This window comes from Lycorma delicatula, chromosome 1, assembly GCF_047948215.1.
Source record: "Lycorma delicatula isolate Av1 chromosome 1, ASM4794821v1, whole genome shotgun sequence".
Taxonomy (NCBI): domain Eukaryota; kingdom Metazoa; phylum Arthropoda; class Insecta; order Hemiptera; family Fulgoridae; genus Lycorma; species Lycorma delicatula.
Window position 1 is genome coordinate 100,288,714 of NC_134455.1, and position 26,044 is coordinate 100,314,757.

At 28.3% G+C, this 26,044-nt stretch overlaps 1 protein-coding gene across 1 annotated transcript in view; it reads right to left on the bottom strand.

Moving 5' to 3' along the window:
• Positions 1-933: 933 nt before the first annotated feature.
• The window catches only part of Snoo (Sno oncogene), a 365,625-nt gene continuing 340,514 nt past the window's right edge, over positions 934-26,044 (bottom strand). Inside the window, exons 2-6 of the mRNA XM_075358225.1 lie at positions 11,544-11,764; positions 8,242-8,392; positions 5,385-5,541; positions 2,963-3,144; positions 934-1,603 (exon numbers count right to left, since the gene is read on the bottom strand). Coding sequence (XP_075214340.1) covers positions 1,478-1,603; positions 2,963-3,144; positions 5,385-5,541; positions 8,242-8,392; positions 11,544-11,764 — 837 coding nt within the window. The 3' untranslated portion in view covers positions 934-1,477. The remainder of the gene's footprint in view (positions 1,604-2,962; positions 3,145-5,384; positions 5,542-8,241; positions 8,393-11,543; positions 11,765-26,044) is intronic.

Below are 26,044 nucleotides of genomic sequence, written 5' to 3' on the forward strand. Positions count from 1 at the left end.
AATGTTTTTAATCATTTAATGTGTTTAATAAAAAACTAATCCTTTTTAATATTACAGATGTTAATAATCAGAAGCAGATGTCTAGCTGTTATATTTTATTGATATTTTACTGAAACAGATTTTAAGAACTAAGCTGTAAAATAAGTATTATAAATGTTAGTTAAATGTTTTTTCTCATTTACTTTTATGAAATTGTAATTATAACACAATAAATGAATAATTAAGTATTTTTATAAATATTTTTTGGAAAAAAAACTTCATTCAGTAAGTTTCCTTTAAATTATATTCATTGCAACATATCTCATCATCATGACAAACAACAAGATGATAATTACCCGCAACTGACTGGTCCATACAAAACAATTAACCTTCATAATAAATAGCTGTTTAATTTTTCTACTACAATCTTAACCACCTATACACATTCCTAACACCACCTAAATTTTTAAACTTGTAGATATGCTATACAACATATCAAAGAAATCAAATTTACCACTACTTTCTAATTTTTCACAGCCTATTTTTCAGCATTTCATTCCATTAAATTCCTTTTTTATTTAGATTTCTTTGTGTTTAATTAACTTTTATGCGATTAATATTAAATGAAATAGACATCTGATACTATAAACAAATTTTATTCTAACAACACAAATATTCTGAACATTTAACAATGAACATGCACAGATGTTTTAATTTTCAAAACAGAAAAATATTTAAACTACTAATTCATTTATTAGATATCATATACATTACCTTATAATATAATACATTATTATATTATGATTTCTTAAATATCAAAATGAACAGTTAAACAGTATTTCTAAACAGAAAATTTATTTAATTCAGTTGGAACAATATCAGAAAAAAGTTTAACAAAAATGGACTATTTCACACCAAAACTTTAATTTCAGTCAATTAATTTCACAGAATAAAAACAGTTTTATAACATTTTTATTACACAACTTAAACAGTACAAACAAGCAAATGTCACAATGAATTTCATTATTCATTCATCTAACTAACTAAAATCAAATAAAAAAAAAAATTGTACTGTTTCATTGTATAATTTTGTTTCTGCCATTTAGGGGAACGGCTTATTAGTGTCACAGATTTAATCATGAAATCATAACAATAACTAAATAAAAAATAAAGTAATGTGCATACAATTTTCTAATAATGATAATTATTTTGGATATTATTTTTCTCTTTTTTTTTGCAAAAAAAATTTTTTTTTTTTTCTATTACTTCACTTAAAAAGCTGATACGACAAAATAATAAACAAATAACAAAGAAATAATCAAAATAATACACCAAAATTTCAATAATTACAACACCAATCATAAACATTTTTAATGGATTACCACCAAAGGAAATAACCTAACTGTACATGAAAAATACAAATTATCTGGCTGAATACATCACATATCCACTCACTGGATTATTATAAGCAAAATGTGGTTGTTTATGTTTGTGATGGTTATTCTGATGTGATCGGTTCAGTCTTAACCACTGTTGTGGGTGCTGTAATAACTGACACAGGACTACTACGCTGATGTTGAATTTTTTCAGGTACTGAATTTGTTTCATTTAATTCCTTTTTTTTCTGAAACAAAACAACATTCATTAAAACATTATGTTTAATACACAAACCTTAAAATTTTTCATAGAAATTAAAAAGGAACTAGCTGTATTTGTATTCTGCAACTCCAGATAAAAGTTTTCTACAGTTTATATGCAACTTATTCTCCTGACTCATTTCCTAAAATGATCATTAATTTTTTTCTTCACATTGTCCTTAATTTTTGGGAGATAGTAAGATACAGGATAACCAAAACACTTTATTGATTATGGATTACCATGTGAGCGAAGGTATTTAAAATCCACAAATGAATGTGCTTTTATCCAAAATTTGTACATACATTTTCACACAAACAAAATAATAAGCTTTTTCACACTGATTTCATCTATGTTTTTCTGTTTAGAGCACATTAATGCAAATTCTCCACTAATTATACTAAAGCATTCTTTTATTCAGAAGCACATCCAAGATTAAAAAAAAAAATGTTATCTCTTAGATAAAGAAAGAAATATTTTATTTTATTTTTAAAAAATCTTCCAGTTAAGTTAGTTTCCAGTATAAGAAACGTATAATGGGACAAGCAGAGTAAATCCCTCTAATAAGTAAAAAAAAATTCAATATTGATGCATTTGGTAGAGTAAGGCTAGAACATAACAAAAAAAAATGTATGATTAAAATATGTGATGATAAATGATAATAAATGATAATAAAATAACGTAAAACAATATTAAAAAGTAGACTAGAAGATCAGGATTTCTATCGTATAATTTCACCCTTGTTATTAACTCATTATCTCATATAGCTTCTTCATTCATTATTACTCTCATGTCTAATGTAAGCAGCGTCTTAAAGAAACACACATGACAGTTATAATAAATGACAAGGGCTAGGTACAACCTACTTTTTAAAATATCACTAATATTGGTGAAATAAATATTTATTATTTTATAAAAAACTATTTTTCATAGTTTCTAAGTAGCAATGTCATAGCTACTGAAACAAAAAACCCTAGATGAAATATAATTTACTATCTATATTTAGATAAATAAGATCGGCTACTGGAGATGATACAAAGAGATTTATACAATTTAATTATTTAAAAACAATGCCTCTTACCAATTGCCTTTTATTTACTTAGTATCAACAGAACCTTTCTTCAATATTTGTTAATTTTACTTCAATTAACTTAATTTTATTGGTTAGAAAAAACAGCAAGAATTTAATATGAAATAGCATTTTTAAAGTATATTAATTATACATTAATTAAAAACAACTAAGCAATAATATAGATTTTTTATCTTTTTATTTTTACATTAGAAAGAATAATACAAATACAAATGATCCATAATTTACAATTTCCTTTGCTTTTACTAATCAAACTACCTTTTGAATTTCTTCCTTAAGCTGAAAATTTTCTTGCCGAAGTCCATGGTTTTCAGCTTCAATGCGATCTAACCTTAATGCCAACCTTTCAACAAGGCTGATAACTCTCTGTCTAGTTGTTTCTTTAGCATCACTTAAGGCATCCAATACAGCAGCTACTTGCTCGACAACACTACCTACCGCTACCATGAAACAAATGATAGAAAAAAAATCAGATGTTACAAAATATCTTTAAAAAACTTGTTATACAACAATAAAAGATAATTTATGATAATCTCTATGATAAATAAGTTTTATTGTCAATGTACATTCAAGAAATTTAAGTGAATCTATTTACGATGAGGTTTTTTTAAAATATTCAGTCAAATATGCCTTTAAGAAAAGAGTATTACTATCACATATATATTAAAATATTATCACCTTACTACTTAAAACCTTTATTATTCTGTAATGTGTATTTTTATTGGCTTGATGCATTAACCACTGCTTGCTTCTATGCTAGAGTTCTTATTCTTTACCTGGCTCCATTCTGCCTGTTACAGTGTCATAAGATAAAAGAACACCACTATTAAGATTTGAAATTACCTAATTTTTTTTCACTTGATTACACCCACTTCTGTAATTTCACGTAAACACTGGCTCAGACTTAAAATTTATTTACCATTAAAATAAGAAAAATTTAACAGTTATACAAAATATCTTCAAAGGTTCCCAAAAATGTTTATTCAGCATACACTGAGCGGATTAAACAATTTTAAATTATAATTCCTTCAACGCAGTTTCCACTGGCAATTGCATATTTAGCAAAATCAGCAAAATGTTTTGAAACATTTCCAGAATCTGTTCTTGATTACCTTTTTCAACTTTTTTTACTTTTTTCATCGTGTTAGCAATGGCATCACTGATATTTTCTTTTTTTGTTTCCCTTTCAGAGTCAATTTCAAGCAGAAAACCACCGTAAAAATCAGCAGTGCCAAGATTACTACAGTATGACAATTCTCCAAGGATTCCAATGTGCCTTGCAATATAGTCCATCATTATCAATCAATTCTGATAACAATATTTTAACAAATCTGATGCATTTTTAAATCACAAATGAGAATACTGGGAAAACTTTCAATAAATTTTTCAAATTTTTATTCTATTCTCATAACAAATTTTTTTCTTTTTTTTAATTTCATGTTTTTTTTTATTCACTGTGACAAAAAGGTCCTCATATTAAACATCAGAATCATTAATACCACCCTTACAGAAGAGTTTATGTGATTTATAAAACCATATTCTTTCAACCAAAATTATTGTCTCAGACAGCAAATTTTCAAGAAATATAGAAAATTGTATACTTTTAAAATGATAAGTGGTAGACACTTGGAACAGGAATGATTTTCGAGAAACATACTTTTTTTAAAAAGTCACACCTTTTGATATATTCGTGAAAAAACAAGTACATAATTTCAAATTGAAGGCACTGATTTTGGAAAGTTTTTTAACTACCTTGTTAAAGACTGTAACAAAGTAATTCAGAAAAAACTTAAAATTTCTTAGACACCATTAAATTTAACCTTTTTCAAATCATTCTATTTAACCATGTATTAATTAGATCTACATTCTCATTAATTAAATTATAAATTCTAACATAACATGAATTATATATATTATAAATAAAATTGTTTAGAATACAACAAAATACAAAATAATAAAACAAAAAATATTTTAATGTTTTTTTTTTTTAATATCCAATTTCTATAACATTTGAGAAGAGACATACTTTCATAACATTTTCAAATAAAAGTAAAAATAATAATAATAATCATAAATATTGTAAAGCATAGTAAACCAAATATATACCTCATACAAGCATCAAAAGGCAGACTTAACCTCAAAACACATCTGTTAATGCATTATGACATCTAAGTCAAATAACATAACTGAAGTAGTGTAAGACAAAATATTTACTTCTTATTACAAAAACAAATGTATAACTGCAATTACACACCTTAAAACCTTCTGTTACACCGTGTTTGCATTTTTATCATACAATGAAGTAAATTTTTCATATCATGTCAAGTATTGTACATGTAATAGTGATATTTTATCAAATATGGCCATTATCAGTCTACAAAATTAATATAAAACTACTAGTAATAATCAAATTCAATGTCTTACCATCAAACAAAAGACTTCAAAATTCTCTAAGAGATTTCAGTTATTATACCATCCTCAGGATTCAAAGAAAAAGTTTAATTTATATAATGTTAATGTCAAATGTTTTAACCAGGCTTTGCCAAATAATCAATATAGAAAATCAAAATATTCAAAATGTACGATAAATTTAAATGATTAATTCACTCTTTTAATCACATAAGATCATACTTGTAAGCTTATGTTTTGGTTCTTTTAATCAAGTCATAATAACAATTACCTGAATCAGGAGTAGCTTCTGAAGCACTATCTTCCGTATCGGTTGATAGCTCCATTTCAGGGTTAAATAATGTGGTTCCATGAGCAGAAAATTTACCACTAGGTGATGCCATCACAGGTTTTTTGTCTTTTTCCTTAACTCCTCCTTCACCTTTCATCTACAAAATGCATATTATATGCTTACAATAATTTACTCATAATAAATGAATCATCATTTAGAAAATGATGTTAATAAATTGTATAAAAATTCAAAACAACTTTAAAACAGGACTTTTTCTTTAAGAACTTGTGTATGACACCATTTTACAATACTTTTTTGAATCTTTAACTTTACATTGATATATATATATATATATATATATATATATATATATATATAATTAGACTAGCTAAACAGCTAAACAACACATTCAAAAATAATTTCAATACCAAAATGTTTTATACAATCTCAAGAATTTGTTACAATAATAATACAAAAAAATAATATTAAAAAGAATCCACTACTTTAGAAAAAATCCATATTAAATTGATACTGACTGTATTATTTATTTTTTTATGAATGTTGTAAGCTTTACTCTTTTCCAAGTAGGCTGATTTTAATGAATAATGTAAATGGAAAAATTTGCATAGTGTGAAGATGCATTTGCATGAGCTAAAAATTCAGTTGGTGGAGTATTTCCCGGAAGATAAGAATGATTTCTTGAAGAGATGGGTACTGAATCCATTTAATGAAAACATTATTGGAGCTGTAAGTTACCAATTGAGATTCATGACCACCTCGTCAAAATGTTAGCAATAAAGTGTTACAACTACGATTCACATCTGGAGATTTAAATACATTTTGCTTGCTAGTCAAAGTGAATATGGAAATTTAGTCACAGAAGCATTGAAAATATTAATCCCTTTTGCCACATCTTACCTCTGTGAAATCGGTTTTTCATCTATGGTTGCACTAAAAAACAATTATATGAATCGTCTTTTGTCACTTGAAAACAGTTTGCTTTTGTGTGTTTTTAACATAGATCACGTACGAAGAAACTTTTAGATAAAAAACAAACGCAACCATCTCAATCTATTTTCTTTATGTGTATTTATAAATGAAACTAAAATGTTTATAATAAATGATTGCTTTTCTCATAAAATAATTTCATTATTGTTTACATGTAAAATTGTAGACTAATTTTGCAACCCCCCACCACGTTGGACACTACAATAATATGACCATATATATGAATATTCACTTGACTGATGTTAATAAAATGCTAGTGCAAAGTTTTAATAAAAAAAGTATTTAATTAACAGTTAGAATCTGTCTATGACTTTATAAATATGAACAAAAGAAGTTATATACAAGTGAACCACTAAGGATTGTACATCTTTGATTTCTTTACATGTATTGTCTTTAAGATACAGAATCAAAGAAAATAATAAAATATATATATATTATTTTTACTTCAGTAAAAATAATTTACAGAAAAGAAATAAGAACTCCCTTCTTCTTTGAAAAGAGAGGAAGAATATATGTCTCTTTTACCTAGGTACCTCAAATAGATACCAAATTCACTATTCCAAGATTTAGATGTTACTGTTAGGGGTTTCCTCTAACATCAAAACACTATTTCAAAATGGTGTTTTATGTTTCAGACTCTTCTCTGCAACTTCTTTTGATGGCAAAGACATTCATGATTTCAGCAAATCTAATTGGCCAGGATTCTTATTACTTAAGGCTAAGTACAGAAAACACCCATTTTTTCCAAGTTTAAAGAAAACTGTTTAATATCAGTTTCCAAACAGGCAGAATGTATGGGCTACATATAAAACAAAAAGGGACCACAACTCATTGGTTTAAGTAACGTTCATATAGTACAAACTTTAGTCTTCTTTCTAAGAGTGCTTTGCTAGAAAGAGATCCCAAGAACTATATTTTATAATAAACAGCCTTTGGCTTTGTAAGCTCTGGAAGCATAATAATGAAGTCAGAATTGTATGATAATAATGAAGTCAGCTTAAGACTTCAATCATAATATGCTTGAACTCTTCTAGTATTTAATTAACTGATCTAGCCAACAACAAAAGAGTTCATCGGAGGAAAATGTTTGGGGTTAAGACTGTTTTTTGAAAAGAATAACAGATAACTGGCAAGGAAAGAAAGGTTTCTCTGAATGAAAATCTCTCTATAGTGGAATGAATATCTTATAGGATGATGCTGAATTTATGCTACTTAGGAAAACTTGGAAAAAATAGGTGTTTTCTGTACTTAGCCTTAAGTAATAAGAATCCTGGCCAATTAGATTTACTCAAATCATAAATGTCTTTGCCATCAGAAGTTGCAGAGAAGAGACAGAAACATAAAACACAATTTTGAAATGGTATTTTGTTTGAAATAGAGCTTTCATGTTAGAGGAAATCTCCAACAATAACAAATAAATCTTGGAATGGTGAATTTAATTTTTATATGAGGTACAAGCTTGACCTCCACATTTTTGATAAATTTCAGTAGAATCCTGCAAATATTTTAGTCTGGGGAAAATTAAGTGCAAAGAGATACCACAAAAGATCACTTTAGATTTATTAAAGATTTATTTTAGCCTCCTAAAAGAAATATTCCCAAACAGTTCATAAAAAAATTTAGTTTGATTGACATATTAGGTAATATTTAATTCAACAGAATTAATTTATTATTTCTACCATTTTATCAATGTATATAAGTAACCGTATATACAATCAAGCATAGAAAATGTGTAAAATAAATTACACTAAAATTAAAAAAATGGAGACTTTAGAGTAACCTATTCTTCTGTTTGCATTCTTAACTTAAAATTAAACATGTAAAATAGTTGAGTTGTTTAATATGATACCTCCAATTTTTCATGTGGATAGCGATGTGCAGGAGGGGCCAATGCAACATTCGGTTGGTAGCTTCTTTCAAAGCACTCTGATTGTGAAAGGGGTACAACCTTCTCAGGATGCAGTAAAATGGGAGGACCGTGACTCAGATATGGTGGCATGCTGAAAATAGAAAATAACAAAACATAAAGAATTATCATTTCAAAATGCAGCGTTACTTGTAATATTATTATTTATCATATACACTAAATATACTCTTATCAAACAAATCTGTCTGCAGAAATGGTTTAGATAAGAACCATTAATTAAATATAAAAAAAATATACAAAGAAAATTAATAAATAGTTAATAAAAATTACAGATTAATTTTACAATATTTTCTTCTTTTCAATAATTATTATTACATAATCTTAATAAGCCTTTCAGTGGCTGGTTTAATAGTTTATATGATTTAATACTTCAACAGAACCCTGTTTATCTGTCATTCATGGGACCAAGCAATGGTCAGAATGAATAAAAGACTGGATATTGCAAGGAGTAAAAATCATTATTAAAACACAAAGAAAATTATAAACAGGATATACTGTGACATACTAAAGAGCTGTAAATAAGGAATGAAATATTTGATTATTAATGAAGAGATAAACAACGCAAACTCACAATACCACAGTGATGCAACAAAATAAAACATTCCAGTTTTTTAAAATAAAAAGTTCATAATATAAGAGAAATACACAGTACATGTACTGTATTACTGTAAAATGATTTTTAAAAAAACACTACATATTAAACTTTATAATTATCTAAATTATGGCCAATTAGCGTCATAAATAATTGTACATCAAAATAGATTTACTGCAAAAGGAAAAATCTTTTTTTATCAGTGGATATAAGTGACCGTATATACAGTCAGGCATAGAAAATGACATTTAAGTGGATATCCAGGACTCGGCTGCTGTGTCTCTCCACTTCTTCACTCAAAAAATCTTCATATGTGTTGAATTTGGGTACTGATCTAAATATCGTAGAGCAATATCAAAAGCATGCTTGGTGTTTTTTTTTGAAATCGTGGTAATCAGGGTGTCTTCATCGTCGTTGTCATTATTCAGAGCCTGGTTGCACAACTGTAGCAATTATCTGATCGTCATTCAATTCTTCATTGGTGCCTCATCAATGTCACTTTCAACAGGCCACTTTATAACGTCTTTATGTTTAGTATCAGGCTGTATAGCTTGTAGATCTTCAACCATTGTCTTAGTGTCATCATGACCAGATTCATTTTTTGTGGAATATTGTTTCTGGCTCCATACTTGGCTACAAATTCCCCAATGATTTTTTTAATGTTACTTCAGTCATTTCTTCCCAGCATTCTGAAACCTTGTAAATCACATTTTTAATGTTTAGTTCTTTCATTGCTTGAAAAAAGTCAGCTATCCTGTTTTTTCAAGAATATATCCAATGTATTTTCTACTGTAGCTTCTTTCAGCCATGCAATCACGCCCTGATCTATGATTAGATGAGAGGTGTGACATGAACTGGTAGAAATACTGCTTTAATTTTTCCTTTTTGTAATTCATTTTGATTCTGGTGACTTGGTGCATTACCCAAAAGAAGAAGAGCTTTTAATGAAAAATTTATTAACTTTAAATTTTTTCAACGATAAAAATTCATCGTAAAATCAGTTTTTAAAAAGACTGCAGTCCATCCAGGCAGACTCCTGGTTATGAAATAAACAGTGAAGTGAAGATATGTTTAGATTCATACATTTTCTAGGCCTTTTGGACTTCCCCCAAAAACAAATAACAGCAGTTAATGATTTCCATTGGCACTTGCTGCATAAAGCAGTTGTAATTCTATCCTTTGCCAACTTAGAACCAACATTTTCAAATTTTGACACAAGAATTCTTTTCAGGAGCATTTTGTAATTTAACCCTGTCTCATCAATATTGTACAGTTGATCAGTTTTCAGATTGTTATCTTCAAGTAGCTTTTTAAATTTTAGCACAAATTTGCAGTGGCATCATCGGCTGACAATTTTTCCCCAAGCACTTCTTCCACCTGTGAAGTCATCCCTCACTTACTGTAACTGTTTCATCTTGCCCCTCCAGTTTCTTGTACAGAACCAAAACTTTTTCTTTAATAATGGATCCAGATAATGGAGTTCCTTTTCGGCATTCTCGGCAAAATCAAACTCATAATGCAATCTCTAAGAGTTCTGATGTAGACTTTATCAGCAATTTTTGGTTTTTTAATGTATCTTCTGCTTTAACAGTTCATGTGCTTCGAGGGCCTTTCTGTTTTTCCTTCAACCTTTAACTGTGGTAATGCTGACTCCTAATTCTAAAGAAAGTTTTTGCACAGACTTGCCCTGATTAGTTGTTCAAACACTTTAAAAATTTGTTGCAATGAACACACTATGCTTTTTCATTGCAACATAAGAGACATACTATCGATATGCTTATGTGGTAACAGACAAACACGCACTACTATACTGTACTAGTTAAATTAAAACAAAATTTTATTCCATGTATGTATACAAGAAGACTACAGTAGTACAGTATGTACTTCCACAGATATGACATGATAATATGACACAGTCAGTTGTGGTGACAACACAGACAAGTTTATGCATGCATGTACAAATCAAGTTACAGTACTGTACTGTGTAGGTTGGATATATTAAGGAATCAGTTATACAGAGGCTGGATATGAGGGTTGCTACTGTACTACTATTAATAGTATTAAACCATATTCTGTAATACTAGCTACTATACTACTATTAGTAATCTAAAAAAAAAAATCTGTGAAAGTTTTATTTGAACTGAGTTAATAAGTTTCTCCTTGTAAAGCCTAATGAAAGATAAACATTTTCTATCTCATACGTGACCTTTATAAGGTACGAAAGTACATGTGAATAAAAACTTTATCACAAAAAACATGACTTTAAATTTGAAATTTCACTTTGAAATATTTGACTTTATTTAAATATGAATTTTACAATAGTTAAAATAGCATGAGTGATAAAATCACTTATTTTATTACAACAAAGTAATCTAATCAGGCATCTTCATGTTTTTTTAAATTGATTTTGAATGATTTTTTATGTATTTTTTTATTCATAAAATTTACATCAATTAAAATAAGAATGAAATAAAATTATTCATCCATGGGGTTTGAACCTATAAGCTTATCATTTTTTGCAAAAACATATATGATGCATAAAGAATTTTGATTTCTTTAGTTTCAGTTTAAATCAATCTACAATCATTAAATCAACTGTATTAAATCTACTGCAATCATTAAAAGAACTTACCTATCCCTAAGGGAGTGCTTAGTAAGCGGAGGCCAAGGTTTAAATGCTGAAACACTTCTTGCCCAGACATCATACCACCCATAATAATGGAATGCGTCGTACTGCTGGAGGTACGCCGCTGTTGCAGCATTGCAGAAACTGCTGTCCTCCATTTTCCGCTTTTTCGCAAGTATTTCTTCTTCTTCTATTACAACTTTTTCGTTCTGTCTCTCTGTTGATGTCTGCAAACAAAAAAATCAATTATTATTTTTAAACTTTAACTGCAGTAAAATTCTACAAGTGTACTATCAACAGTAGTAAGCAAATTAAATTCAAATTTATCAGAATATATTTGACTCTACTGGTCCTCTGTCATTATTTTAATTTCTAGTAAAATTTTAAATAAAATTTGATAAAAAATGAAAAAGTATCTTATCAGTCGATAACCCCAATCAAAAACATTAAATTAGCTTTTATTATTATTTCTTTATTATCATTTATTTTTATTTTTTTAACATATATTAATTTTTAAGTTGCATTATGAAATAAACAGAATAACCATCTACATTTAAATTTTAAGTAATTTTTTTTATATGTAGTTTTTAAGTTAAAAGTTTTTTGCTATTTGTGGTTAATGTAATTATATATATATATATATTTTATATGTATTTATAACTTATAACCTTATAACTTTGTATGTTTTTCTACTTTTTGAATGGAAATATTTTTAGTCAGAACAACTAGTTTATAAAGTTTGCTTTTTTTATGAGCATTTATGCCAAAGTGTGTTAATTTTCATCATTCAAAGGTTATTTTACAATGTATGTTTTAATTTGGTGAAAAACAAAGCATCAAAAAAAATATACACACAAAAAAAAGTAAAATAGAATGCAGCTTCAAAAAAGACACTAGGAAAAAACTACAGCACAGTTACAAAATAATCAACAATCATCGACTGCTTCATAGAAATGCATTACAAAACATAGTAAAAAAAAATTAACTGATGCACACAAAAAATGATCGTATTTCAACACTGTTAAACTAAAAAAAACTTATACAATTACTTAATACGTTTTTATTAAAGGGACAGATACTGTTCAAATCAATGAAACCTTTTATTAACTTTAAATATCTTATACATCCTCCAGGTTAGAAAAAACAACAGCAATAACTTAAGCTGTATATAAGCTGCAACATCAACATTAAACAGAAAAAAATCAATAATAATAGCCATCAATCCACAATATCATTAATAATAACAATAATTTCTATTATTTGGGTAAGAATCTGCCCTTAAATAAGTGAAGGCTTTTTACTTTGACTCTACTTAAATTATTTTCTATTTACGGGAATCCAAAATCACAATTTATAAAATATATGTTATATTCAAAACAACGAGAACATGTATTTTGGTTCTCCATTTTTTTCAATTTTTATTTTGTAAGAGTTGTAAAATTTTAAGAAATGGAAGGGCTAAGAATCCTTTCCCATATGAGACAACTTCCTTTCATATTTGAATCCATATTATGACGCCATTTTAAAACACATTTTTAGATTTACAATTGGGCAACAGAATTAATGATAAAAAAAATTAAAAGAGATTATAATTAACTCCGAACTGTAAATAGTTTTTCTGTTTGAAATTGAAGCAAAATGAATAAAAATATAATAAACAAAAACTCAGTATGCTACTAATAAATAAAGGAAATTAGATACAATTATTTTTATTATCTAATACTACAGGCAACAATAAATTATATATCATTATATTATTTTCAAACAACTTCTCAGATTTTAAGAGCATACTTTACTGAGGTTTATATTACTGCCAGATCTAAAAATTCATAAAAGTAATATGATAATTTTTTTTTTTTTTACTTAGTACTCATTGTAATATTACATAAAAAGATTAAGGAAAATAATAAAGCAATGTGGAGTTGTTTGTCAGGGACATCCATTGAGAGGAGGTGTTGTCATGACAACGATTCAGTGAATGAAGAGTTTCCTTTCCACAATCGCGACACTACAAGTGCCCTTGGCCTGTAAAAGCTGAAAACCTATTACTTATATACCCTGCCTAACAAGCTACCATTTCTTATAATAAATTAACATTTGTGAATTACAAAAATTTTTTGTAAACTATTCTTTATATACTAATAATTACATTTCATTCATTTTAAATAGACTATAGTGCAACGTATTTAGCAGCAAAGTATAATTTTTTTATTATTTTTATCCTCTTAATTATATCCAGTTAGTGTTTTTGTCTAGCACAAGATGGCTGGATTTGGCAGGTATGTGTGTAAAGGAGCTGGATGTCTTTTAAATGAATTTCCAGATGGTGAGTGAATGAATAACACATTGATTAACTGTTACTTATTATATTGCAAAATTTAAATTTAAATCCAGTTAACGATACAGTTAATACATTTTTCTTCATAATAGTTTTTTTAGTATAATTGGTATGTACAAATGTTAACACTATATCATAAAAATATCAGCAGGCTAATATTAGAAGCATCATAATAATAAAAATAATACAGAAAGGAAACATAAATACTTAAGAAACGTTATATAAACCCATGTTTAATGTTGCAATGTAGGAACAAACCAATCAGTCTGTAATGCAATACATCAAGGTCAATCAGTAAAACTTAAAAGAAAAAAAAACAATACGACCGGCTATGCTGAATCACGTAGCAGTCTGTGGCTCATGAGTAAGAGCAATTTGTGAATTAAGATAATAGAAGAAAGAGAAATCGAATGAACCTGCAATTTCCTATCAACTTCCAAGGCCGATGAATTTGTAAGATGTATAGGAATTTATAATAAAAAAATAAAAAAATTAAAAGAATTCGTATCAAATGCTGTAATATTATTTCATAAAATATTTACAGTTGGTTTCATGTCTGATGTAAAAAATATTTTTTTTTTTTTTGTTTTAAATTCGCTGTTTATAAAATATCACGAACAATGACAATGAGCGTCTAAAATCCAAATCTAAGTGAAATAAAAAGATACTGTTTTTTTTCTTTTATACAAATTAATGTGATATTAAGTAAATATTCAAATATCAATCACAATATGCTCTCCGTGGCGCGAGTGGAAGCGTCTTAACCTTTCATCCCGACGTTCCGGATTCTTATCCCGGTCAGGCGTGGCATTTTCACAAAAAAAACCGCTATACAACGTAATTTGAAAATTTTATACAATAATCATTATACTACATAGGGAACAAACAGTTCATATTATTTTTTAGCTTTTAACGGTGAAGTAGAATACATTTATTTTTAATACAAATAGAAAGTTGAGCTTAATCGATGCTATTCGTCCTTCAAAAGTATTTTTATTTTGTATGATTTACGAAATGGAAGTCCCACATTACATCCGCGTTTTGATTTCAGGACAGATATTCTTATTTCACAGTAGCATGAAATTAGATTCGGACGTAAAACAAACAATTTCATAATAATATTCTAGCGACAAAACATAATGCAATCTGGTGAAAATTTACTTTTGTTTAAATTTCAAAATAATAACAAAAAAATCAATCCGTGCTGAAATTGAAATAAAACGGTTTTCATCGATCACAAAATATCCGTATGTTATAAATCAAAACCAACGTAACAATTTCCTTCTAATTTTTAAAAATAATCAATCGTCACTGAAATATTTATTACCTGAAAATAATCAGTAACCACAAAATCATTCAAAGAAAGAATCGAAACTGGGCGAGGAATGAGAAAACTTAGTTATCAAAATATGTTAAAAAGGATAAAAATTAAAAAATAATATTAATAAAAATAACAGTAATTTTCTTTAATTTTTTGGACATAAATTATAAAACCGAAATAAAATTCTATCGGTTAACAAAAAAGTAAATTGGGAATAAAGTAAAACTGTAATCCATTCTTTACCATTATTATGAGGTATTTCAAACATATCTTGTTTTAATACAAGTTTAATACGTTTTATTATATATATTTTAATACGTATTAATGTTTAATACATTTTAATACAAAACGCAATTAATAAAGTAATTACATGACATATGTTTTTAATATCAAAAGTTAACGTTTAATCAATTCTAACTGTTGATACATAAAAACCATCTACATTAAAAGTTATAAGTGTCCTATCACAAATATGAAATTGTGCAGGGTCAGTGGCCCACCAAACCACAAATGCTCGACTCATCAAAATAACAAACATGTTTAATAAAGACAAAATCATTTTCAGTACCTGTACGCTCATATACTCGAAAATGAAATCTGTAAAATAATAAAGTTTTTCATTCGTTCTTATACACTCGAACTATAATTCTTCAATTTATTACACCTTTCGTAATAATTTCTTAAAGATTCACTTTGAAAAAATTTCCTTTGATTTCATAAAAAGCTACCTATTGTAATGGTGCTATGATTCGACTTCGGGAAAATTTCAACACATCTTCGCGTTTCACATTCCCCAGATACATAAAATATAACAACCCAAAATCGCGGTCGAGTTCGTTAATGGGCAAAATCAGATCATGGGGTGGAAATGGGGAGGGATTTAAAAAAATATCGCCCATAACTTTCTTATAAAGTAAAATATCGAATTCGTTTAAAGTTCCTACTATTCTTTGGATAAGGGCCTAAAACTTATAAAAAAACAGCATTGTTTTTTCAATGAAAAACTTTTATTCAGTTCCATAAAAACTACAAACACAGGATAACCGTCCAAAATGAATTTGGTATTTTAATTTATTCCTCCATTCTTTATTATAAGTAGTGCTTTTTTTATTTTTTGATGGATTATAAGATTTTTAATACAAATAATGTTTTAACGAGAGGAGAATGTGTATTAGACTGAATGAGTATTTAATAAGCCTACAAATCTGACTTTTAAACTATATGCACTTTCTTACGCTTTAAAGACGATGAAATTTTCTTTTATTTTACTTCTTAAGGCATTTTGTCAGTTTTCTTTGTACATATGTTTTACGTTTTAATTTTTAGTGAAATTCTTTATTATTCTTTGACCTAACAAAAAAATTTAATCGCGTAAAAAGAGTTAAACACAAGTAAAAGATCTGCTTCATTGAAAGAAAAAAAGGATGCAGAAAAAACAGCGTAGTAAATTACTATTGAGCGTAACGAAGGTTCTTTAGTATGTCTGAATATATATATTGCTTATTGCTTTAAATACACACACGAATATAATCATATAAAGTTATAATCAATTTTTACTTTCCCGTCTAGATAGCGCTATAACAGAGCTGTAGCTCTTGAATGGAAAATACTGTAATCGGTCCAACTTGGGCATATGTGGTTTTCGTCGGATCTTGACGTTTTGATACCTAAGGAACCCAAAAAACCGGATGGAAATAATCCGGATGTTAATGTTCGTGTGTTCGGTGTTGGCGTCTAAATCTCCTTATATCTCCAGACGTACAAGACCGATTTCGACCAAACTTGGTCAGAGTACTTCTGTATATGGGGCATTCATGCCATTAAAGTTTCAACTTAAAAGGTCAAAAGGGTAAGGCTGTAGAACAAGGTCACCCTCAGTATCTCGAGACTTCTCCTAATTAAGGTCAAATCTGTCTTGAGAACATTTTATAACAATTAAAAAATATAAATATTTGCAAAATCGCACCCCCACCACCAAAAGAAACTCTACTACTGCAATGTTGTGACGTCACAGGTGAGCGGTAGAATTACGTAAATGAATAATATTTAAAGTGTAAAAAAGTAACTCGGTAAGTCTGTATCGATGAGTCGACCGGGCGAACTCGATCACCCGGTTGACTCGGCACGTGGTGCGTCAAGCCCGCGGCTACACCAGTCTGCCGAACGACAAGCGAAATTTGTTCTATGCAATTTGTGAAATTACATTAGTTTAGTAAGTAGCGACTTTCGTCCCTAGTACCACCACACCCGCGCGAATTAAATACGGTATGCGCGCACGCTTTATTTAGAATCATTGAATTAAATAAACGAAAAAATATTATATTTAAATAAAATGATAAATTTTTTTAATTAAGTTGTGTATGTAAACCGTACATCAGAAACAACCATAGTTATCACCTTTTTTTTTATTAACATTTCGCCCGCTTAATCAAAATTTTCCAATTTTTTTTTTAAGTTTCATGTAAATACTTTGAATATTTATTCTGTAATGATCTAATATTAAGTTAGGATGACGAAAAATAAAAATATCTTAAAATTGTATAAGCAGGCTGAAAATCTTCCGTTTAAGTTATGTGGAAAATACTTATTGGATTTCCAGAGAATTTCTCTAAAAAAAATTTAAAAACCAAAATCTCCGAAATCAGGCGTTTGGTAAATATTTAAAATCGAAGTTAAATGAAAAAATACTTAACTGTTCGAAATGAGAACGTTTTATTTCAAAAGGTGCAAAAAGGAAAATCTTAATAATAAAGAAAATTTTTACACAAAAATCGTTGCTTTTTAACAGGTTAAATTCTTGAATTTACCTAAAAATATTATAATCTTTAGTTAATACATCAGCAATAAATTAACTATTTATGTAAATAATAAAAACACAGTAACGTTAGGGGAACAGCCGTAATTATGGTTGTCATATTCTACCTTTCCAACTACTTTGTTTAATAAAACAGCGTAAACCGTTACAAAATATTGCTCGTAGGTTTTATCAAAATTCTTACATAAGATACTATGTTATATTTTCTCACTAAGAAAGAAAGAGAGAAAGTGTGTGCTCGTTTGTGATAAAATTTATGGCCCCATACGAAACTGTATCTATAGTCAACGAACAGATTTAAATGATTTTTTTTTCTTCGACGAACAAGTTCTCACTAGATTTTGAGTAGAAAACAGTCGAATAGAGTCGTCAATTAATTAGTTATTAGAAAAAATGTAAAACATTACTTTATATAAATGAGAATTGGCCTATAACATTTTGTGATTCCAATCTTTAAACTGGTCATTCATCACATTCTTGGTCGATCCTACTATTTCTTTCTATAGAAATTTATTGTAAAATAACTGGTTTCCGGATTTTTATGTTTAATTTGCCTTAACCATTATCACCAGTATTTTTTTACTTTATCGATCAGACGTTATACATTAATTCTTCTCAAATATCAATAGCAATTTTAACACCCACACCCTCTCAGTAACTACATCTCTGTAATGTATTATCTCTGACAATGAAACATTTTTTAAGGTCACGTTTCACTTCCAAAAAAACAAAAACCGACATAATTTAATCAAACTTTGAAAGAGTATCTCTCCAACTTTTTTTAGAAATTACTGTCATAAAATAACCGGCAATTAGGCTTAACATGTTTCATTTTATTATTAAATACTGCAGAAAAACACCGGCAAAATAGTAAAAATATTTATGATCGATCATATAAAAATCATCATATAAAAAGTAGATTCTGTTTCAAATCAAGGAATTATGATGAACGCAGGTATTTTATTCGTTGAAAATAAAAAATAATTATATCTAAGGTCAGAAGAAATCTTGATTTAACAGTGGATGAATACAAGCCGAACACTTTCAGCAATCTGACTCCACCATAATATTGTACAGCCAAGTATTGTTTAATAATAATAATAATCGTATATAGAAAGTATTATGGCAAGTAAAACAAGTGAGTGTGGTCAGGTATCTCACTCGAAAACTTCTTTTTTTAGGTTACTGAATTCTGTCTGTAAGGATCCGATATGGGATGCCTGCGAAACATTTCCTTTTTTTAAACAACTGCACATGGGTATATCGACGGCCATTCTTCACGTCAAGGCTTTAAAACGCTAAATGAAAATGTCACAAAGTATCGTTTACTTCAGAATCTAAATAATAACAAACGCCTTTTTTACCACGCCTTCAGATTGAAAACGATATTTATATATGCTGTGTATAAATTTTTGATAAAAAGATTTCCGCATGACAAAAGCCGTTCATATTTAATTAGTACGGGAATGCAATATTTTAAGCATTAATATAAATTTTCATCATTAAAAAGATATTTATCTTGTATACTTTCATTTTTAATACCTTACTTTTAATTATTACACGTGGAAAGAACTATGTTTTATTTAATTACCATAATATCTAATTTAGGTAGATACTAAAACGTCTAGCTGTACACACTAAAAATAAAAATAAAAAATATATATATTATTTTTACTACGGTAAAAGTACTTTTAACTCTATTTTTCTAATTTTAATAATAAGTTTTATTTATCTACAATGAAGAATTATGTTACGAAAATTGATAACAGAATGTATTATACTACAAGGAATATTTATTTCGCAGGACCGGTTTGTCAGAGGATGTTTTATGATACGTTTGTTTATACTGTCTGGGCACAACGAAAAGAATTTACTTGTATAAGCGTTTCCGGATAAATAACTAAATAATAAATTCACGCGTCTTATTGTGAAACTATATTGTTAGTTCCATCGTTTATTTAAAAGGATTTTTTTAGTTTTACTTTACGAAATCCTAATTAACTGTTTTGGGCTATCCTATTTTTGGGATATCATGTTTGTTTTAATCTACTGTGTAGTATAGGAACAAGTTATAAATTTGACTTAAGAAAAAAACACCTGGAGGAAGCCTGTTCGGTAAAACATACGAACCGGTTAACTGTGGGGTTCGCCTTGTCCACCTGTAGCGGCGTATGTTATTGAAAGCATAATTTAACTGTTTTATCATTTTGTCCTTTCATTTTTATCTCTCATATATTATCGGTTTTATTTTTGTGCGATATCTTAATAAATTATATAATTTTACGGGTTTTCTTCTGTAATGTTGTTCTTGTTATACACAGTCTTTTTCGGTTTAATAATCATCAGTTAGAGGTAGCCATATCATTGTCCTTACGTGTATTCCTTTCAAAATCAGTCTTTTTTTTTCAAGTAGGATCAGGGTATAAAGACCTCTGACTTCGCTGCTCGGTTGCTGTCTTCTTATTTATTCACTGTAATTTCTTTGGACAAAAAAGACCTGAGTGGTATAAATTAGCTGCAAATCACCTTGCCGTATTGCTATCCTTCCCGTAATTATTATCTATTTTTTTCTATTTAGTTGCGGGAAATTAAATTGTTTTAATTATGTTTTAAACATATAATAAAATTTCTGTAATTATTTCTTACGACTTAATAAAAGCTATTATGATGAATTCAAATTTCTTCAGTGTTATGTTTCAAGATCGCTGATAAAGATGAATATTAGTTTATTGGTTAGTAGTAATATGGATTTTATTAAAATTTTTATTATTTTCTCATCATGTCAAAATAAATTCTTGTACATATTTCAACATATACGAGAAGAATATAACAAGAAGTATATGAATTTCAATATGTCACATATTGAAGATACCTTAAAAAAATATGTATGTATATATATATATATATATATATATATTAATTCTTCTTTTCTTCTGCAGAAAAAAATAATACATGGTTTTTGTAATAAAAGAATGAAAGGAATTTTTCCAGCAACAGAAAGAGTATGAATTTCACACGTGCAGAAAGTAACGTTCCGCGCAACCAGTCGGAACATCCAAGGTAACGAGATAAATCCCAGAATCCACTCGCTTCTACTACGGTACAAAGGTATATTTTAGCATTAAAAAAAAATCGTATTATTAAATAATATAGTAATATATTATACTATACATAGTAATTATATTATTATTACATAAAATTTGGTTAAAATCGAAAACAATTTTCACTCGTAATAAAAATTTATGAACCAGACTTAAATGTTGCCCACTTTATTAGTACTTATATTTTAATCATCAAATAAATTTTTTCTTTTCAAGAAAAAATAAAAATATCCTCATTCTTAACCGGATAATTTACTTTTACTTCTAATTTTACCATTTTACATTTTACAATCGAACCCTTATAGACCTAACGGACTTAACGAATTTTGTCGAGTAACGGGTCATTCGTTCAGAAAAATGTCATATATATATATATATATATATATATATATATATATATATTATCTATATTATTTGCGAATGGACCCTGTTGGATCACGCAAAGCTATTATGATCCAACTTTCTGAATTTCATGCGACTCTCATTCTTTCTCCATCGGTTCTCTTTCTTTCTTCTATCCACTTGGTTCCTGATCTCTTTGGGACTTCATTATCTGACTGTAATTCCCATTTCCAATTTTTGTCTGTACAGTTTTCTGTCAAAAATTTCTGACGAATTTATCTGAGCTTTTTCTAGGTCTTTTTTGACTTGTTGGAACCAAGGTATGGTTTTCAGTCGTTCTAAGTAGGTTACAATTTTTTGGGTGTCTTGTTACGAGTCTGTGGATGTATCCGTAAAACTGAAATCTTCTTCGGATATCTGCTGCAAGATCGGATAATTTTTCGGTTGTTTTTCGCCATTTCAATCTGTAGCCGTCTTCTGCTCTTTCCGAGACGAGAATTTTTCTCATAATTTTGAGTTCTTCTTTCAAAATCTTTGCTAGGTCATCTTTCCTGTGGAGTGTGAGGGTTTCACTGTAGGCTTGATTACCGTGTTGTAGAGCTTGATTTTTGTGTGTATGGACAAGCATTTTTTTGTAGTAGATGTGGGGTTTCCCGTAGGCTCTCTTGAGTTTTTGTAGGCAAATATTCTGTGCTGTTTTCTCTCTCCCTATAGATTCAAGGATCTCGCCTAGTTATTTGAAGTATGGGACTCTTTCGATTAGTCCGTATTTTATGCATATATACATATATATATATTTTTTTTTTTTTAATTTTGTCTTCGTTTTTTTTATAATACTTTCTTTAAATGATATCGTTACGTTTCATACAAAATCAAATAGGATTAGCCATTTATTTATCGATTGTATTTCATTAACTATTCATGATGAATTTTCTTTACAATGAATTCTGAAATGTTTTCTATCTCGTAATTTTAAAATTTGAGTTCCGTACAATGAAAAATATAGCTTTGCATTTACTCTCACAAGATACTAGAAATAAATTTGAAACAGGTGTTGCAATAGAATTGTTTTTGTGATTTACTCATTAAAAATGAATATTTATAAAAATGGTTAATGTATTAATCGATAAAAATGGTATTTAAAAAAAAGAAAATATATAAAAATCATTTCTCAAAAATTGTTGTAAGATAGCCTTCCGGATAACCATATACAGATATGTATAACCAATACATAACCATATCAGATAGTTCTACAATTACACCATAAGAATAAAAAAAATATCATTTCTAATTTATTTTTCTTTTTTTCCCTACATTATCTTTTTTCATTACCATTTGAATCTATAATGACTTTTTTTAGCATGTAAATGGAAATTTATGTATATGAAAAATGCCATGCGATAGGATTCGAACCCGGGATCTCCAGATGAAAGGCCGAGACGCTAACACTCCGCCACGGAGTGGTAGCCAGTTATAAATTATCTTTTTTTAATTCTTATCTTTTTTTCAAGCAATTTAAGCATTTAGATGTAAATTTTGTTAAAATATACGTTATGTTATTGTAACCCATAATAAAGTTAAATATTCTGTTTCTAATTGTAGTAAACAATTAGCAAAACGTATTTTATAAGTAATACTACACTGTAAATGGATTTGTTCCTGTTGTGTGTTAAATAAATAAATCATTGTAATCAACAAATTATCTTATCTACCTTAGTTCAAAAATTATCTAACTAAAATAAAATACTATATTTAAAACAGTTAAACTGTACTGACTGTAGTTCTTAACGCTAAATAATAACGCTAATCATTAATAATAATCAAAGAAAACAAATAGACATCAATAAAAAATACGATAAAGTCATGATTTATAATTTTAATATACGATACTGTTTTTCGTTTTTGTAGACTTTTACAATGAAATTATGACATACAAACAACGTTTAATATTAGTTGTAAATTTTGTTTATGTTATCATCACAATTATAAGACCCTATGCAAACTTATTAATGATATTGTAAATATTAAATATTCAAAGTGTGACACCACTATTAATAAATATCAGCAGTAAAACAAAACAACACTGGACATAATTAGAAAGAAGCAACCACCCTTCCGGTTGTCAGAAGTGCTCACAGATAACAAGTCATAGTCACAGTACTTGGATGAAACCACCGCCTCTAAAGAGTCACAACCTATATGTTAATGAACCTCATTCTCATTCAACTTAACGCACCCCTTTAATCAAGCGACCAATAATGGTGAGAAATCAAGGCAGTCGGCTGAAGTGATAACCACTTCATCCTTTCTCGTACCGCTTAATGTTAACTGAATTCATTTTGGAATAAAGGATCATTAAAGACATTAATCGCTACAGAAAAGTAAAACAAAAGCACAAAGAACATTAATTAAATTTAATTATATTTTATTCGAGAAGAATACCTAAGGCAATGAGTCAGAGCACAGACTACTGTGCATTACAAGATACACTATACATGACTGGAACATCACGGGTTTAAGAAGTTGAACCTGCCGAACAAATGATGGATTGAACCTGTCGATTTCCGCGGAGGGGGTAATACTATTCGCTTAAATATTATTTGTTGCCAAATCGTAGATTAATTATCGATGCTCTAATCTTAGATAAAAATTTCTTGATTTCCTCAGGGATTGTGGTGCGCTATCTAGATAGTTTTTCTAGAGGTTTCTAGAAAAACCTAGAAACCTTTAGTTTCTAGAGGTTTTCTCGTACTGCGGTTTCTCCAAGGGCTTTGGCATTACACAGCTGTTTTCTTATTCATCATTCCTTCTTTCCCAGTTTGGAATCTGTGAATAAAGGTTAGACTCTGTTAATTCCCGGCTGAAGATGCCACACGACATGTAGTACCAGTATCTCCTTGATATGTTCTAATAGGGGCTGTGTACCAATCCGAGGACTACTGACAGGATTTCCTGTTCGACGGCCTATTAATTGAATTTCGTATTATAATTGTCACTTTAATGAACCTTTTTTTTTTTTTTTTTATAAACCCAGGTGAATATACAATGAGACAAATTACAATTCAATAAATTAACTAAAGTATCTGAACAAACCAAACCACATTAAATACGGATGTAGTTTTAGAAAAAATACATTTTAACCGACTTACAGAATTTAAAATCTATTAAACGTCAAGAATAAATACATCTGCACAAAATAACATCTTTGACTCGTAAGAATAAAGGAAAGTTCTGCAATTATTAATAACGGAATATTTGAATCCATTAATTTTAGTAAGCAGGTGTTACTAGCTAACAGTAGTTAAAAACGTTAATTGCTTAATAACATCTGTCGACACTGTAACCGTAACACTTAACTGGTGTATTACATTCATCATAACCTAATTATATAAGTACAATGAAAGCGAATTTTTTTCGTTTATTAACGCTTACGTTACACAACAATACTGTCGTTATTATTATTATTATTATTATGTTATAGAATTTACTAATTAATAGATAATTAGTCAACAATAAAAATTAAAGGATTACACCATATTTAAATATCCATTTTGCTAACAAATACACATAGATAGATTTACGTTAGAATAAAGGATAGAAACGTATTTTATTTATTACCTAAAAGAAAATAAGTAAGCCACAGTTAATATAGGGGTTGTTAATATTAAGATTTTTTTAAATATTCAACCCCATTTAACAACAATCTTATTTTAGAGAAATTTATACAAAAATATTCAAATTTTAACTTCGGTTCCACTAGAAAGTAATTTCAGTCGCAACAGCCCTACATCTACCAGTCTGAGACGAAATATTTCTAGCGAGTTTACAGCTGAACAACTAAGGTTTCAAATTAGTAAAAATATATATATTAAATAATAGTATATCAGGGCCAGCCCTAGGCATTATTGTCACCGTAGGCAAACCCAAAAAATACCGCCCCCAAGCATCAAAAAAACGTTGAAATTAAAAACTATTAAAAAAAAACAGAATTATAAAAGAATCACGTTAATCAGAAAAATGACATATAATTGAATTGACAATAATACTACTAGTTTTACTGAAAATTGTTTTATTGCAAAACAAAATTTACATTTTTAACGAGCTGACGACAACGATCTTACAAACTAAAACTAGTACCTGCTATTTTCAGAGATAATTTAAATATACAATAAAACTTGGTTATAACGAGATTCAAGTGGCCGATCAAATATGCTCGGTACTTCCGAGTTGCCACCTCCAAACCGTAAATTTTTACGCCATTATCTATTATAATAAAAAATATATACTGCATACCTAAGAACAAGCTGTTTTAAAACAAAATATCGATGTATTTTGTATCATAGGCTAACAAATAAAATTTAGATGTAATACAATTTTTACAGACTAATATATTCTGCTTTTAACCAAAACTGTTAGCGTTCAATAAATTAGCAAAAAAAAAAAAAAATGGTAATAAATGACAATACTGGTTTTTTGACTGATTCTATTGTACAGTACTGTATTTTTACACTGAAAATTTTGACTACTGAATTTAACAGACGGGGTAAGACAGGTAAAATTTATCTTTAATCACGCCACTCTTCAGACTTT